This window comes from Mastomys coucha, unplaced genomic scaffold, assembly GCF_008632895.1.
Source record: "Mastomys coucha isolate ucsf_1 unplaced genomic scaffold, UCSF_Mcou_1 pScaffold1, whole genome shotgun sequence".
Lineage (NCBI taxonomy): Eukaryota > Metazoa > Chordata > Mammalia > Rodentia > Muridae > Mastomys > Mastomys coucha.
This window is the reverse complement of record NW_022196891.1, coordinates 71,112,203-71,130,976: the sequence shown is the minus strand read 5'-3', so window position 1 is coordinate 71,130,976 and position 18,774 is coordinate 71,112,203. Positions and strand designations below refer to the sequence as shown.

The window sequence follows — 18,774 nt, the reverse complement described above, 5'->3', positions numbered from 1 at the left end:
AACATTCTGTGTTCTCCTCAGGAGATTTTTGACATGTGATGTTTCCCTGTATGGGAAGTCTTGATCCCGGTCCACTGCAGATCAAAGCTCTATAACTGTAATAGTCACTTTTGCTGAGAGTCAACTTCAGACCCGTCCCAGGCATATCCCGAACTCTACCTGCCATTCCTCATCAAAGGGAGTGGCTTTCTCTGCCCTCGCAAAGACCTCTTACTATAATTACAATAACTTTAACAGTGAAAGTACTTCTCCTAATAATGTACATATTTAATGATATCATCATTTATCAGGTATGTTTTTTAGACCCTGGTTATAATTTACACAAACCTCATTTTGATATTATGGTACAATTGTATTTAACTTTCTATGTGATCAATGTTCAATTTTTTTAACTGATAGACTCCTGTGATTTATCATGGATTGAAATCCTTAGGCACATCTAATTATTTGTGTCCTTAAATGATGACAGAAATATAATTGGAAATGTATACAGTCCAGGAAAATTGGCTACAGTTAACGACAGTTTTGGCTTGAGTGGCATCAGTTTCATAGTAATGGTTGCATTTTAGAAAACTTGTACTTTGAAGGATCAAAAACATACAAAAAAAAAAAGAAAAAGAACAGTAAAAGTAGCCGTTATATTTATATGGACCTATTTGCCTACTAACTTACTTTCCTGTTTCATAAATGCTGAGTAAACATTAAAATCTATGAGTTTACGGGAGCCATTATTATTCAAACAACTATACAATAGAATTCATCAGTTAAGAATAAGGTGTGCACACAATGAAACAAATATGACTAGAATTAAGTTATTTAATTTTAAAGATATTCCTAAGGGCTGAAGATAAAACTATAGAAAAGCACAACTTGGTTTATACAAGGCTTGGGGTTCAATTTCCAACACATGAGAGAATCTGGAGAGAAAGACAATGTTGCTCTTTCAGAAAAAGAGAAAACAAACCACAAAAACTGAAGGTGGCAAGAGAAAGAAGCTCACCAAGGAGCAGGCTCAGCTTCCAGAAACTTCAGGGACCAATATACAAAGAGATGAAGATTGGGTCCAGACTCCTCATAAGCCTCCATCAACACCACCCAGTAATTCCTCAAACAAGGTACCACTTTCCTATTCCCAATGCCTGCCCTTTCCCAAAGCATATGGCTGGGTTCCCCCCAATCATGGAAAAACTTCTCACTAATCCCCTATTCCAAAGACTTTCCTCATTTGATTAAATAACACATTAAGTTATCCAATCTTGTAACCAGCCTCAGTTGGTATTGTAGAGGTAAGTATTTACGAAAGGATTTCTAATGTTGTGAACCAACTCTCTGCTTTGGGTTCAAAAGAAAGTATAGGGGAGACAGAGTATACTAACCTGCCTTTGCCTAGTTTCTTCTCAGCCTGTTTCCCTTTGCTGGTGACCCATGTTCTGAGGTTATTTTCAACATTCTGTGTTCTACTCAGGAGATTTTTGACATGTGATGTTTCCCTGTATGGGAAGTCTTGATCCCTGTCCACTGCAGATCAAAGCTCTATAACTGTAACATTTTCTTTTGCTGAGAGTCAACTTCAGACCCATCCCAGGTACTTCTAAAAATGTACATATTTAATGATATCATCATTTATCACGTGTGTATTTTGAGACCCGGGTTACAATTTCCATAAACCTCATTTTGTTACATGGTACAATTGTATTGAACACTCTATGTGATCAACATTCAATTCTTTTAACTGCTAGAGTCCTGTGATTTACCATGGATTGAAATCCTTAGGCACATTTAATTATCTGTGTTTATAAATGATGACAGAAATATAAATGGAAATGTATACAGTCCAGGAAAATAGGCTTCATTAAAAGACACTTTTGGCTTGAGTGGCATCAGCTTCATAGTAATGATTGCATTTTAGAAAATTTGCCCTTTGAAGGATCAAAAACATACAAAGAAATCAGTAAAAGTGGCCATAATAGTTATGTGGACCTATTTGCATAGTAACTCACTTCCATATTTAAAGCCAAATATATAATCGTTAAAGTTTTATACTTCTTTTTAACATTAGAAAAGTACAATGAAGACCTTACCTAAATGTTACCTGAAGTACAAGTGTTCACCACATACATAGTTTTATTTACCTGGAGTTATGGCCATTTTTAAAATCTAACTAAAGTTTTAAATGAGTCCAGATGGGTATAAGGAACACTCCCGCACCCTGTCAATTGAGCTACATCTTCATCTACCAAAATTCATTTGTGTGGTCCATTACTGTAGGGTACCTGTCATACAGTTTCATTCAAATCACCAGAAAGTTTGAGGACTGGGATCCCTGTATGCTATAGAGAACATATATAACATGGATTTAATATCTAATGGATTAGAAATCCTATGTGAAAGAGAGTCCTGATGTATAAGCTAATTTTAATACAGGCCTAGCTTCCCACAAAATAATACAATGTTGTATCAGATCAAGTAAGATCTGTGAGTATTGTAAGATACTTTGTGAAAGCATTCCATCCCAGACCAATGATAACTCAATACCTGACTTTTAAGAGAAGTTATAATATTGATTATGAAGGGAGAAGGCTAAGTGTTAGAAATCCCTCAGTGTGGGCTAAAATACTTCTTTCAGGCCAAGAGAAAACTGACAGGATAAAGGTCCTCTTTTCAGAAGCAGAAATGGAAAGATGTTCTTGGTCTGATTTTAAAAAAATCATTAAAGCAGGATGAAAAAATTCACAATTCTGTTTTCCTTTAGAAACAGAAAAACACAACCATCCAAAGACATAGCATCATGAAGACAAAGGGTCCTCAGGGAAAGCAGCAACTTGTGGAGTCTTCATCAACCAGCAGCTTCCCAGCTGTAAGTGAACTCCTGACTTTTGAAGAACTTTCAGCAACGGCTTCCAGCAGCCCTCAGTCACCTCAGAAGCCCCAAGAAGCACACATGGACTTAAAGATGTCTCCAGGCTCTCCAACATCACCTTTCCAGAAATTCCGAGTACCTAGAGCCTCAGATTCCTGCATTCATCCGAATGCTAATGTGCCCTCTACACTGCTCAGTGATGCCAAGATTCTACATGTACCATCAGCAGCAGCATTCAGTAATGTCAGGGCCCCTCTTAAGCCTTCGGAAATGGTGGTCCATTCTTCCAGTGCCCCTCAGACATCTCTAGTAACAATGCCCAGAAGTACCCAGGACCTTCACTTTCCTACACCAGCAGCATTCAATAGCCCAGAGGCTCTTCACAGTCAAGCAATAGCATCCAGAAATGTCCAAACTACTAGAGTACCTTCAGCAACACTCACAAGAAAAGCCCAGCTTAGAAAGATGCCTCCTCCATCAACAGCAACAAGCAATGCCCAGGATCCTCATACTCTAGCAACTATGTCCAGAAGCACCTCTGTCTCACAGGTACCTCAAACAACAACATCCCGTAGCATTCCAACTCTTAGCTCTGCTACAGTAAAAGCATCCAAGGAGGTCCAGGGTCCTCAAATATCTTTATCAACAGTACCCAAATATTTCCAGGCTTCTCTGGCACCTCCAACAGCAACACTCAGCAGTCTTACAGCTCCTCAGGTACCTATGTCAATATCCACAAGCAGAGCCCAGACTACTCAAATTCATCCAGGGACAGGATCCATTTGTGTCCAGACTCTTCATGCTCCTCCATCAACAGAGTCCAGAAGTGTGTGCACCACTCCATTGATGCAAGGAGAAGCATCCGGTACTGGGAAGGCCCTTCCCCTTCCTAAAGGAAAAGCATCCAGGAAAGTCCAAGCACCTCGGATGTCATCAACAACACCATCCAGCAGTCTCCTGGATCCACATGCAACTTCATCAACAATATCCAGCAGTTTCCTGCCTTCACACACAACTTTATCAACAGCATCCAGCCATCTCCTGGATCCACATGCAACTTCAACAATAACATCCAGCAGTCTCTTGCCTTCACACACAGCTTTACCAACAGCATCTAGCAGTCTCCTGCCTTCACAGATAACTTCAACAATAAAATCCAGCAGTCTCCTGCCTTCACAGACAACTTCATCAATAACATCCAGCAGTCTCCTGGATCCACATGCAACTTCATCAACAGCATCCAGCAGTCTCCTGGCTTCACATGGAACTCTACCAACAGCATCCAGCAGTCTTCTGGTTCTACAGTTGTCTCCAGCAACAGCATCTAGAGCTCCCAGTGCTACTCCAGGGCCTTCAGCAACAATAAACAGCAGTCCATCCAGGGTAATGACCTTCTCTTCTAACAATATAATGACAGGGATTAGCACAGACTTGGAAGGCTTCTTCATTAATCTATATGTACACATGACCTTTTATTCAAGAAGCCACTAATTTGTATTGCGTATAATTACTGATCCTTCCCTAAATTCAATTGCAAAATACATTGTACCTGCTTCTCCATTGAGAAAATGTCTAAGTCAGTGATCACCCAGTCATTCCTAATCTGTAAGGAGTATAGCGAAACATTTGATTTAATTTTGCGCATTGCACTCTTTCTCAAGGTGCTGTTTTTATATTGTGAACCACGGCTCATTATACCAGAACTGTACTTCCCTATGATAGAACAAACTGATGAGGAATCAGAGAGAAGCTGTGATACCACAGAGTGAAGTCTCTATACATTTCCATGTCAAACCAAAGAGACCGCTGCTACTTTGTAGCTGCCTCCCTGTGCTGGTACCCAGATTGCCCATAGCTGCCAACATGTCTCTTCTTTGAGTCCTTCAGTGTTACCCCATTTCAACATGCTTTCCTGATACACAGAAATAAGGTAGGATGTCTAGGAAGTATTCAAAGTGAACTACCTTCATGCTTTTTGTCTGGTTTCAGCATTTACTTCAATGCTTGTTACTAGGCAAAAAGAATAGCTTCTTATATGAACCCTTACTTCTTTACAATGTTTGAGATGATCTTCCTCTGGCTGCTTATCTAACCCTTTTGCTGACAAAGCTCTAATTTACTTTAGAAAATGTTTTGAATTAAAATCTTCAAAATGTTCCTAGATAGAAAACTTGACTAGAGCATTGAAGGCTTTGAATTCACTCCCCAGAAGTATAATACCTTTATCTACCAGGTAAAATTTGTATTAACTGGAAACACTAGGTTGTGATTTAGGTACATTTCAAGTAAATATTTATGTAAATATACATTTCTTCCTTTACCTAGGTTGTAACATGGTAGGCATTGTTTACATGTTCTCTATTCTATTTAGTGCGATTGTTCCTTATGATCTGTCTGAAATATATTATCTTATCCCATGTGTGTTTTTTGTAGACACCAAGGAGAGGAATTGTACCAAAGGAGCCTGCTAGGGAAGAAGGTCACCAACAAGGTCCCAAACAAGTGATGGTGTTGAAAGTAACAGAACCATTTACATATGACATGAGAGAAGATAAAAGGATGTTTCATGCTACAGTGGCTACTGAGACTGAGTTCTTCAGAGTGAAGGTTTTTGACACAACTCTAATCAGCAAGTTCATCCCTAGAAAGATCATTTTCATATCAGATTATTTTGGGTGCAATGGGTTTCTGGAGATATACAGCGCTTCCTGTGTGTCTGATGTGAACGTTAACCCGACAATGGTTGTCTCAAATACACTGAGGCAAAGAGCCAATGCAACTCCGAAAATTTCTCATCTTTTCTCACAAGCAAAGGGAACATTTGTGAATGGAGAGTTTGTAGTAGTTAAGGTAAGCCATTGCATTACTTGTAAAATTTCTTCTGAAATTTGAGATTTTAAGTTTTAATTTGCTCAACTTGTATTTGGTCAACTTACATAACACAGAAAATCATTGCCTTCCATAGCAGAAAGAGACTAGGAAAGGTTTTCTTACCTTTGGGATTCCATATTTTCTTACTATTCGTCTCCTCATGGACCTCAGGAACGTTGTTGTTGTTTTTTAATTAGATATTTTCTTTATTTGCATGTCATATGATATCTCCTTTCTCAGTTTCCCCTCCAAAAAAATACAAGAAAAGAAGAAAAGAAAAGAAAAACAAAACCAAAAAACCCTGTTCTCTCTCTCTCCCCCTGCTCACTAACCCACGCTCTCTTACTTCCTGTCCTTGGTATTCCCCTACACTGGGGCATAGAACCTTCACAGGGCCAAGGACCTCTCCTCCCACTCATGACTGACTAGGCCATCCTCTGCTATACAAATGCTGCTGGAGCCATGAGTCCCACCATGTGTACTCTTTGCTTGGTAGTTTAGTCCCTGGGAGTTCTGAGGGTACTAGTTAGTTCATATTTTAGTTTGTCCTAAGGGGCTACAAACCCTTCAGCTCCTTGGGTTCTTTCTCTAGCTCCTTCATCGGGGACCCTGTATTCAGTAAAATGGATGGCTGTGAGCCTCTACTTCTGTATTAGTTGAGTACTGTCAGAGCCTCTCAGGAGAGAGCTATATCAGACTCCTGTAAGCCAGCACTTGCCAACATCCACAATAGTGTCTGGATTTGATGATTGAATATGGGAAGAATTACCAGGTGGCACAGTCTCTGAATTGTCCTTACTTCAGTCTGTACTCCATAATTTGTCTCTGCAATTCCTTAGATAGGTATTTTGTTCCCCCTCTTTAAGAAGGAACGAAGTATACACACTTTGGTCTTCCTTCTTGAGTTTCTTGTAGTTTGAGGATTGTACATTGTGTATTCCGATCTTCAGGGCTACTATCCACTTATCAGAGAGTGCATACTATGTGTGTTCTTTTGTGATTGGGTTACCTCACTCAGGATGATATTCTCCAGATCCATCCATTTCCCTATAAATTTCATAAATTTATTGTTTTTAATAGCTGAGTAGTACTCCATTGTATAGATGTACCACATTTTCTGTATCCATTCCTCTGTTGAGGGACATTTGGGTTGTTTCCAGTTTCTGGATATTATAAATAAGGCTGCTGTGAATATAGTGGAATATATGTCATTATTACATGTTTGGAGCATCTTCTGGGTATATGCCCAGGAGTGGTATAGCTGGGTCCTCTGGTAGTAATATGTCCAATTTCCGGAGGAACCACCAAACTCATCTCCAGAGTGGTTGTACCAGCTTGCAATCCCATCAGCAATGAAGGAGTGCTCCTCTTTCTCCACATCCTCACCAGCATCTTCTGTTACCTGACTTTTTTATCCTAGCCATTCTGACTGGTGTGAAGTGGAATCTCAGGGTTGTTTTGATTTGCATTTCCCTGATGACTAAGGATGTTGAACATTTCTTTAGGTGCTTCTCAGACATTCGGTATTCCTCAGTTGAGAATTCTTTGTTAGGCACTGTACCCCATTTTTAATAGGGTTATCTGGTTCTCTGGAGTCTAACTTCTTGATTTCTTTGTATATATTGGATATTAGTCCTCTATCAGATATAAGATTGATAAAGATCTTTTCCCAATTTCTGGTTGCTGTTTCATCCTATTGACAGTGTCTTTGCCTTATAGAAGCTTTGCAATTTTATGAGGTCACATTTGTCAATTCTTTCTTTCTTTCTTTTCAACACAGGGTTTCTCAAGGTAGCCCTGACTCTCCTGGAATTCACTCTGTAGACCAGGCTGGCCTCAAACTCAGAAATCTGTCTCTCTCTGCCTTGCAAGTGCTGGGATTAAAGGCATGCGCCACCACTGCCCAGCTGTCAATTCTTGATGTTAGAGAATAAGCTATTGCTTTAGTGTTCAGGAAATTTCCCCCTGTGCCCATGAGCTCGAGGCTCTTCCCTACTTTATTTTCTATTAATTTCAGTGTATCTGCTCTTATGTGGAGGTCCCTGATCGACTTGGACTTGAGCTTTGTACAAGGAGATAGGAATGGATCGATTTGCATTCTTCTACATGCTAACCGACAGTTGAGCCAGCACCATTTGTTGAAAACACTGTCTTTTATCCACTGGATGGTTTTAGCTTCTTTGTCAAAGATAAAGTGATCATAGGTGTGTGGGTTCATTTCTGACTCTTCAATTCTGTTCCATTAATCTACCTGCCTGTCACTGTACCAATACCATGCAGTTTTTATCACAATTGCTCTGTAGTACAGCTTAAGGTCAGGGATGGTGATTCCACCAGAGATTCCTTTATTGTTGAGAATAGTTTTGGCTATCCTATTTTTTTTGTTATTCCTCATAAATCTGCAAACTGCTCTTTCTAAGTCTGTGAAGAATTGAGTTGGAATTTTGATGGGGATTGCATTGAATCTGTAGATTGCTTTCAGCAAGATGACCATTTTTATTATATTAATCCTGCCAATCCACGTGCATAGGAGATCTTTCCATCTTCTGAGATCTTCTTCAATTTCCTTCTTCAGAGATTTGAAGTTCTTGTCATACAGATCTTTTTCTTGCTTAGTTAGAGTCACACCAAGAGATTTTTTATTATTTGTGACTATTGTGAAGGTTGTTGTTTCCCTAATTTCTTTCTCAGCCTGTTTATCCTTTGTGTAGCAGAAGGCCACCGATTTGTTTGAGTTAATTTTATATCCAGCTACTTTGCTGAAGTTGTTTATCAAGTTTAGGAGCTCTCTGATGGAATTTTTGGGGTCACTTAAGAATAATATCTTATCAGCAAAAAGTGATAATTTGACTTCTTCCTTTCCACTTTGTATCCTTTAGATCTCCTTTTGTTGTCTAATTGCTCTGGCTAGGACTTCAAGAACAATATTGAATAGGTAGGGAGAGAGTGGGCAGCCTTGTCTAGTCCCTGATTTTAGTGGGATTGCTTCAAGTTTCTCTCCATTTAGTTTGATGTTGGATATTAGTTTGCTGTGTATTGCTTTTACCATGTTTAAGTACGGGCCTTGAATTCCTGATCTTTCCAAGACTTTTATCATGAAGGAATGTTGGATTTTGTCAAATGCTTCCTGAGCATCTAATGAGATGATAATATGGTTTTTTTCTTTGATTTTGTTTATATAGTGAATTACATTAATGGATTTCCATATATTGAACTATCCCTGCATCACTGGAATAAAGCCTACTAGATCATAATGGATAATTGTTTTGATGTGTTTGCAGATTCAGTTTGCAAGAATTTTATGGAGAATTTTTGCATCAATATTCATAAGAGAAATTGGTCTGAAGTTTTCCTTCTTCATTAGGTCTTTGTGTGGTTTAGGTATAAGAATAATTGTGGCTTCATAGAATGAACTGGGTAGAGTACATTCCATTTCTATTTTGTGGAATAGTTTGAGGAGTATTGGTATTAGGTCTTCTTTAAAGGTCTGATAAAACTCTGCACTAAACCCATCTGATCCTGGGCTTCTTTTTTGTTGGGAGACTATTAATGACTGTTTCTATTTCATTAGTAGATATGGGACTGTTTAGATCATTGATCTGATCTTGACTTAACTTTGGTACCTAGTATCTGTCTAGAAAATTGCTCATTTCATCCAGGTTTTCTAGTTTTGTTGAGTATAGGCTTTTGTAGTAGGATCTCATGATTTTTTGGATTTCCTCAGTGTTTGTTGTTATGTCTCCATTTTCATTTTGATCTTGTTAATTAGGATGCTGTCTCTGCACCCTCTAGTTAGTCTGGCTAAGGGTTTATCTATTTTGTTGATTTTTCTCAAAGAACCAGCTCCCGGTTTGGCTGATTCTTTGTATAGTTCTTTTTGTTTCCATTTGGTTGATTTCAGCACTTACTTTTATTATTTCCTGGCTTCCACTCCTCTTGGGTGAATTTTCTTCTTTTTGTTCTAGAGCTTTCAAATGTGCTGTCAAATTGCTGGTGTATGCTCTCTCTAGTTTCTTTTTGGAGGTACTTAAAGCTATGAGTTTTCCTCTTAGGACTGCTTTCATTGTGTCCCATAAGTTTGGTTATGTTGTGGCTTCATTTTCATTAAACTCTAGAAAGTCTTTAATTTCTTTCTTTATTTCTTCCTTGACCAGATTATCATTGAGTAGAGTGTTGTTAAGCTTCCACATGTATGTGGGCATTCTATTGTTTATGTTTTTATTGAGGAGCAACCTTAGCCCGTGGTGATCTGATAGGATACAAGGAATTATTTCAATCTTCTTGTATCTGTTGAGGCTTCTTTTGTGACCAATTATATGGTCAATTTTGGAGAAGATATCATGAGGTGCTGAGAAGGTATATCCTTTTGATTTAGGATAAAAAATTCTATAGATATCTCTTAAATCTATCTGTTTCATAACTTTTGTTAGTCTCACTGTGTCTTTGTTTAGTTTCTGTTTCCATGATCTGTCCATTGGAGAGAGTTGGGTGTTGAAATCTCCCACTATTATTGTGTGTGGTGTAATGTGTGCTTTGAGGTTTAGTAAAGTTTCTTTTATGAATGTAGATGCACTTGCATTTGGAGCATAGAGGTTCAGAATTGAGAGTTCATCTTGGTAGATCATACCTTTGATAAGTATGAAGTGTTCCTCCTTTTTTTTTTTTTTTTTTTTTTGGTCATTTTAGGGTGAAAGTCGACTTTATTCAATAGTAGAATGGCTACTCCAGCTTTTTTCTTGGGACCACTAGCTTGAAAAATTGTTTTCCATCCTTTTATTCTGAGATGGTGTCTGTCTTTGTCACTGAGGTGGGTTTCATGTATGCAATAAAATGTTGGGTCCTGTTTACGTACCCATTCTGAAAGTCTATGTCTTTTTATTGGAGAATTGAGTCCATTGATATTAATAGATATTAAGGAAAAGTAATTGTTGCTTCCTGTTATTTTTGTTGTTAGAGTTGGAATTCTATTTATGTGGCTATCTTCTTTAGTTTTGTTGGAAGATTACTTTTTTGCTTTTTCTAGGATATAGTTTCCCTCCTTGTGTTGGAGTTCTCCATTTATTATCCTTTGAAGGGCTAGATTTATAGAAAGGTATTGTATAAATTTGGTTTTGTCCTAGAATAGCTTGGTTTCTCCATCTATGGTAATTGAGAGTTTTCCTGGGTAAAGTAGTCTGGGCTGGCATTTATTTTCTCTTAGGGTCTGTATGACATCAACCCAGAATCTTCTAGCTTTCATAGTCTCTGGAGAGAAGTCTGGTATAATTTTGATAGGTCTGTCTTTATATGTTACTTGACCTTTTTTCCTCACTGCTTTTAATAGTCTTTCTTTGTTTTGTGCATTGTGTTTTGACTATTATGTAGCAGGAGGACTTTCTTTTCTGGTCCAGTCGATTTGGGGTTCTATAGGCTTCTTGTATGATCATAGGCATCTCTTTCTTTAAGTTAGGGAAGTTTTCTTCTATAATTTTGTCGGAGATATTTACTGGCCCTTTAAGTTGGAAGTCTTCACTCTCTTCTATACCTATTACCCTTAGGTTTGGTCTTCTCATTGTGTCCTGGATTTCCTGTATGTTTTGGGTTAGGAACTTTTTGCATTTTGTGTCCCTTCTGAGTCCTGGGGTCAGAGCACACCCAGGAGACAGGCTCTCTGCTTGTGGCGGAAGGGGCAGAGAGGGCTATGGATCTGCCCTCCTTCCTAGGTGTAGACCGAGGTAGAAATGATCCTGTCCCAGCTGCCTTGCCACTTCTGAGGCCTGTACCTCCTGGCTCAGGTACATTCTTTAGAAAGAGATTTATCAATAACCTTTGGCATTTTCCTGGCTAGGACACTATGTCTACAGCAGCCCTAGTTACCAGACACTGTTCAGTTTATAGCATATATTTCTTTTAGATTTTCTTTGATAGCTCCCTTACCTGTATTAGGGGCAATTTAGTTGTGAATAAAAAGCCAAACTCCTAGCCATGATACAGTTAGAGGTGATGAGAATAGGAAACCAAATAGATTATTCTCCCCTAGAATGTTGCCATGTCCAACAAACCAAGATTATATCTCTAATGTATTTTCAAGTGCGTTCTTTTTTTACTGAGATCTTTTGATAAAGAGATCTTTATCACAAGTAATTGTCTTAAGGTAAAATGGGAGTTCAACAGGAAAGTTCAATTTCAGAATTTATAACTGGACATCATGAAAGTGGGGAAATTTAAAGATTTCAATAACTTTGGAGTGTTTCCTTAAGTCCCAATACACCAATTCATTTATATGCTTGTTCAATGTATAATTTCAAAATTTCATGTATATGAGTACAGTCATGACTTTCTACTTTTTATCTATGCTGTCTTTGGCTGTGCTGGAACATTTGGTTACACAGTGAGTAAACTAAGTGGGCTACAAACTAAAACATCTGAACTAAATGCTGTAGTGACTTACCCTTTGTTTGAATTGTAGCAGAGAACATCAAGGTGTCAACTGAGAAATTGTGATCCATTTTTAAAGGAGTTGTGTTTGTATACATGGGTGTGTGTAAATATGTTTGCATGTGTATGCATGTATATGTGCATGTGGGTGGGCATGTGTATATATGTGTGTACATGTGTATGATCTGAGTGCATTTATGTGCATATCTATCTATCTTCATATCTGTGTATGTATCTGTGTATCTATTTCATGTACTATTTCTTGTTTATTTTATGTCTGTTAGTTTGCTTTATTTCATTCTTATTGCTTTGTCTTTTTAAATTGCCTGATTTTTTTTTTTAATGGAGAGAAAGATGTAAAGATGTCAGCTTGGGTAGTTGGGAAGTAACTGAGAGGAGGTAGGTGAAGGGAAACTATGATAAGAATATATTGTATGAAAATAACTTTATTTTCAATAGTTAAAATAAGTGAAATAAAGTGGGCTTTATAGTAATGTTCCCCAGCCTCACAATGAACCACAACTAGCCTTTCTTCTCAGGTCCCTGGGATGTGTCTACAACACCTGCAATGGTAATCAAATTGATGTCGTTGTTTACTTCTGTTGTTTTTATTTTCATTTTTGATCCTTTGCATGGGATCCTTAAGACATCTCAGCTCCTTTAATATATTACCACTAGTGCTTAGGAAGATACTTATATTTCATAAAGATATGCAGCAGATAAGGACCACAAGCAAGTAAATCTTAAGAGAGGTCTCCAAGGACTGGAGAGATGGTTCAGTCATATTAGGCTATGCTCACAAATGAAACATCAAGAGTGAGTTGTTCACTGGAACAGCCTAAACTATTTAGTTTCTATAATTTAACTTTTTCAGTATTTATTTATTTTGGCTGTGAGGGTTGAGAAGAAACACAAAGTCATAAAAATAGCATTGAATTTGTAAGGAAAGTTTCAGGAATGAGTTCTCTCCTTCTACCATGAGTCCTGGTAATTGAGCCCAGGTCATTGGGTTGGACCACAAGCACCCTTGCCCCCTGAGCCATCTCATTGGCACTTGAACCTCCAATAAAACCTAAGAACCAAAGTTGCCTTGTTGGGGACAGGGTAATGTTGACACATTTTGATTCTCATAGATGTGAGAAGCTTTGGCACATTTCTTAGAAGTTTCAATATTAAAATGATTTTTCAGAAAACTGAGAGGAATGAACTCATTTACTATGGAATTGAAGATGATACAGGGAAAATGGAAGTGGTGGTTTATGGACGACTCACAAATATCAAGTGTGAACCAGGCAATAAACTTAGACTTGTCTGCTTTGAATTGACGTCCACTGAAGATGGTTGGCAGCTGAAGTCTGTAAGGCACAGTTACATGAAGGTATGTTCTCTAGAAAACCCCATTCTTCCTAAGAATCTTATATTTTTTAATACTCTACAAAAGCTTGACTATTGGCATTACATAGAAAACCTAATAGGTGGAGAAAAAGTTAAGGTTTGCTCATTTAACATGTCAGCTTCCTTCCATTATTTCTATTAAGGATTTTTAAATCATAATAAGAAAAACAAATTCAGAAAGACTCAAACATTACTATATGTGTAGCTAATTGACTTAAAAGAAAACTATCAGATTTATCAAAGCATAATGAATATTAGCAGGAAAATTAAGGTGTTTGATTCAAGTTCTGACTCTGATTTTACAAATTGACCAAAGACTAAAACACAAAGAACTTCAGGGTCTTCATTTATAGCATGTAAATACTTTCTGTTGCATAGAATAATGGACAGAAATCATAAGTTCCCAAGGATGCCCTGAGGAAATCAGATGACACGGTATTGCAGTAAATATCCAAGACCAATAGGCTTGTGCAAAGAACACACCACACCACTCATATATAATACTGATAAACTGCACAACTAGATTGGGCAGGTATACCACTACACAAGTCTATTCCCCAGCTATGAGGTCTCTTGCTACTTGTGACTTCTCTAGGCTGCATGGTTCTGCTCCATCTTCCTTCTACCTCCTCTTCCTCCATCTTCCTCTGTCTTCTCCTTCTCATCATCTACCTCTCTCTTTCTTCTCTTTCCCCCTCTCTAATGACTACAGCCCCACCTTGCCATTCTACCTCCAAATCACAGGCTCTAACTTTTATTTGACCAATTAAAATAGGGAGAAGGCTTACATGAAATCACCTAAGTATATAATCTACTCCTTGTTGGGGCAGCTCCTCTTGAGGAATCAGAATTAACATAAAAAATACAAACAATGATTTCTGTCCATTATCCTCTGCAACAGAAAGTATTTACATGCTATAAATGAAGACCCCGAAGTTCTTTGTATTTTAGTCTTTGGTCAATTTGAAGAATCAGAGTCAGAATTTGAATCAAACACCTTAAAAATCCACCTTATAAATCCACAAAATAAAGGTGTTAAAATCCACCCTCCTTGTACTTACACACATCTGTATGGAATTCATTTTAAACACACACACACACACACCACTACTATAATGTAAACAAAAGAAACATAAGTGATGACTTCTTCATTCACATAGAAGTGTTTTTATACTATCATTGTTCTCCAAACCATCAGCCATTTGCCAAAATTCCAATCTTTCTCCCATGGCAACAAAGCTTTTCTTTTACTCTTCCCAACCACCCTGTTCAATGAAACTCTGCAACTCAGTCCTTACCTCAGACCTTGCAGCACTTTCCTTTCCCCTGTACCTCTGTAGCACACCCTGATCTTCCACCTATGCTGAAGCTGTAGGAGTGGCTAGCTAATTTGACAATCCCAAGCAAGGGAAGAAAGCTGACTCCAAGGACAGAGATGTACATAAGGTCAGAGTGAGAGAAGGGCATATGGGAGTCATGGTGAATATTCAGCAAGAAAAGTGTGGAACTGGCTGCATTTCAGCTGAACTGACTTCATTGTTTTCTTTTTTAAGGTCATCATTGCTAGAAAGTAAAGGAAAGCCACTCAACCCAGACTCATTCAGGAGAACCCCTCTGGAACCATACTTCTGAAAACCTGGATGCCAATGATTCTGTTTGTGGAGATAAGATTCAAGTACAGAAAATAAATGTGCATAGGACAGTTGAAAGACCAGCCCTATATAATCCAGCTCTTGATTCTAGGAATGGTGCTTTCTGATATTCTGTATTCATTTTCTATTTTCTAAACTTCATATGTTGGCTCTGTGACTCTAAAATTGTTGATTTGTTATTCTTATACCTGAAACTTAAAATAAAAAAACAATCCACACAATTTCTACAAAGCATTGTGCCTTTGGGAGTATCTTTTTACCATTTGAGAGGTGCTTTAAAATAAAAAGTTAGTGACACTCAGATAAAGCTGGAGAATACAGGCTTCAAATATGATGTGTAAGGACAAGCAAGTTCAAGAACAAATAGACTGTGTTTTCTACTCATGAAAGTCAAGGTATTAATAAGATGTGGGAGAAGGTTGACCTCAGCCTTGGGTGAAGTTTCCAAAACCAATATGCTGAAGACAAGATAAAGTCTTACACCCTTTATGTTGAGTATTGTGAGTGCATTATAGAGTTCAGTTATAAAAGTTTCAAAAAGTTATTTGTAAAAATCGCCCCAAATGAGGTGTTTTTCAGTGGGGCATACTATTTTTAATAGTAAGGAATCCCATCTTCAATTCCAGGGTGAAATAAAATCACTGAAAATCTTTAAAGCAAAATGAAGAAGGCTTATGATAGAGGAAATCAAATGAATTAAATTATTATTCTTAGAGGCCTTTCTAGAGTGTTGCATACTCTCTCACTGCTGTGAAGACTAACTTGATAAAGCATCTAAAGGATCAATGCATTTATTTTTGCCCATGGTTTAATGATAGAGAAGGGTGAGATGGCTGGCTGTGTAACTGCAGGAGGAAGCAGAGAGAAGAAAGTTCTAGAGTTGATCTCTCTCTCTCTCTCTGTCTCTCTGTCTCTCTGTCTCTCTGTCTCTGTCTCTCTCTCTCTCTCTCTCTCTCTCTCTCTCTCTCTCTCTCTCTCTCTCTCTCTTCTATCTCTCTCTCCAATTAAGGACCTGAACATATTCAGTGATGCCACCCACACTTATGATCAGTGTTTCCAAATTCCTTAACATAGTCAAGAAACCCCCTAGTGGGCATGGTAAAAGGATTCTCGCAAGTGTTTCCAGTTTCTCTCAGGTTTACAATAAATATTCACAGCCACATGGGGCAATGATCTGAAATAGAGATAAGGAGCATAGATAAATATTCACAGCCACATGGGACAATGATCTGAAATGGACATAAGGAGCATAGAAAGGTGTTTGGACAGCAGATATATAGGCAGGAAGATGCAAGAGCTAAGGATGAGTGCCTCTCTCATCTTCTAAATCCATGGCTTATACCCCATTCTAATGATACTGGAATTTGAAGCTTGATGGGGTGTGTTTAATTCACAGTCACTTCTCATCAATAGATTAATGTCACTAGAAAGTATTTGTGGAAGGAAATTCTGTTTGTTCTTATTACTTGTTTGGCTTCAGCTTTGCTCTTCCAGCATGTGAGGGAGAGACAGACTATTGTTTAGCACCTTAAAACTCTACTTTTCTTGTCCTATAACCACAATGTACTTTCCAGCCACACAACATTCTTCCAACAATACACCTGAACCCTATTGGCAAAGTGGGCACCCACACACAACAGATGTCAAATATATATGCTGTGAACCTTGAAAATGATTACTGTCCTTAGAAATATCTTCATTCAAATCTTATTGATAGTCAAATATGTCACAGAACCTTCTTGATAGCATGAAAGATGGCTTGATGCAGCCTGGACTAGTTTGAGTAAATGTACATCCAGACAAAGTGTTTCTCTAAAGTGAACTTTTATGATGGATATCCTGTCTACCACCTCCTTCCTATGTATATGTGTGTGTGTGTGTGTGTGTGTGTGTGTGTCTTTGTGTGTATGTGTGTGTGTATAATCAAAATCAACTGCTTCTTGGAAATGGGCATGCACTAGGAGTAAATACCTACCTGGTCTAAGCCAATCAGTTGAAATACTCACTTGTGCTACATCCCTTCAGCAAAACAACTCCTCCTCTAGAACTCCATGAAAGAAACTCCAAGCAAACCTGGAGCCGTGAATATCTTTACTTATAAGGCTCACAATTGCTCCTCACAATATTGCTTTCTGATCTTTGCTGTCATTTTTCTTTGAATAAATTTTCACAGCTTCTATAAAAATCTGTGTGAGCCTTTACCGTAAATCTGTGAATAAAAGGGCAAGATTTTTAATAATAGTCAGACATAGAGAATTGTACCTTACATAAACCTAAAATTTCAATAGATAGATAGATAGATAGATAGATGTTACTGTCCAGTGGTAACCATAGGGAAGGGTTTTCTGGAAATATGGAGTCAGGAGAAAGTTGGCTAGCCATAATTAATCTTACCCAGTGGAAGGCACCTTAAAAATTAGACAGTACTCAGGAGGTATGGTCACCCAGCCATCTTGCATTTAATAATCTTTGTTACAAGCCAACAGTTAGAATAGGTGAGGCAAACCCCTCCCCCAAGTTTGTCAGCATGCCGGCCCAATCAGCAGCTCCTCATTCGGTCTCTGGAGGTGGGAATTCCAATGTTACTGGAACCAGGAGTGAGGCATGGCAAATAGCAGGAGGTGGGCAGAGAGGTGTGGTTATGGGAGGCAGGCAGGGTCTGAAGAATCAGCCCTCAAGCCAGGAGGGTTACAATTCCTCCCTTTTTATTAGAAAACAGCAGGTTAATGGCATACTCAAACAGCACAATCTTGTACAGAAAGTCTTATGGTGCTTGAAGGTTATAATCTGTGGAATATACTACTGAACGGCATCTTACCCGTCATCAAGGTCACATGAAGCTACTTTGATTCTACAAACTGGGCTTATTATGTGTTTATTCAAAAAACACAGCCACTTGGCACATGCCTCTGTCTTAGGTTGACACCACCAGTGACCTAGTCACAGAAACAGATTATTATGTGCACCTCGTTCATGCCTAAAATGTTAAGACATGCCTTTATTGCCTGCAAAGTCCAGGAACTACCACAGTCTCTCTGGAGTAGACCTTTCTTGAAGTCCATGTGAAACAGCGCTGGTGTGCTGATGGGCAGCTGGGTGTAGACACATAGTTGAGTTGCGAAATAGTAGCTCCCAAACTAGGAGCCCTTTTAATAGCTTTGCCTTCAATAGGCCTTTAGTTCAGTTGTCAATAAGTAACTTTTTGTTAGAAACTCCGAGATTGAGCTTGGATAAGGAAGGCTCCGGGACTGAGCCTGCTTTTTAGGTAAGGAGGGCTCCGGAACTGAGTGAATTTTGATTGTCTTTGTACTCCGAGGATGAGTCTGCTTGATATAAAAACTTAAAAGATTAAAAATAATATCTAGAAGATGTATCAGGCACTTTAGTTGCAAGTTAGCAATGCTTAGTCTTAAGGCTTGGCCTCTAGGTATAGAGGGAAGCCAATGTTGACTCTTAGAAAAAGGTGGAGTCCATTTCAGCCAAAGCAAACTTTGCTGGCCAGTAAAAATGATCAGCCAATATTCTTGGCACAGGATAAAAGGATTTTGTGTCTGTATCCACTTGACAATTAATGTATTA

At 38.3% G+C, this 18,774-nt stretch overlaps 1 protein-coding gene across 4 annotated transcripts in view; it reads left to right on the top strand.

Moving 5' to 3' along the window:
* LOC116103814 (mucin-5AC-like) overlaps positions 1-15,426 on the top strand; it is a 24,525-nt gene extending 9,099 nt beyond the window's left edge. For 3 of the 4 annotated variants that reach the window (XM_031390298.1, XM_031390272.1, XM_031390282.1), the window contains 5 exons: positions 948-1,115; positions 2,753-4,243; positions 5,294-5,710; positions 13,338-13,526; positions 15,097-15,426. In XM_031390298.1, coding sequence (XP_031246158.1) covers positions 948-1,115; positions 2,753-4,243; positions 5,294-5,710; positions 13,338-13,526; positions 15,097-15,117 — 2,286 coding nt within the window. In that variant the 3' untranslated portion in view covers positions 15,118-15,426. The remainder of the gene's footprint in view (positions 1-947; positions 1,116-2,752; positions 4,244-5,293; positions 5,711-13,337; positions 13,527-15,096) is intronic. The other variant, XM_031390291.1, reaches the window with a different exon arrangement.
* The last annotated feature ends 3,348 nt before the right edge of the window (positions 15,427-18,774 follow it).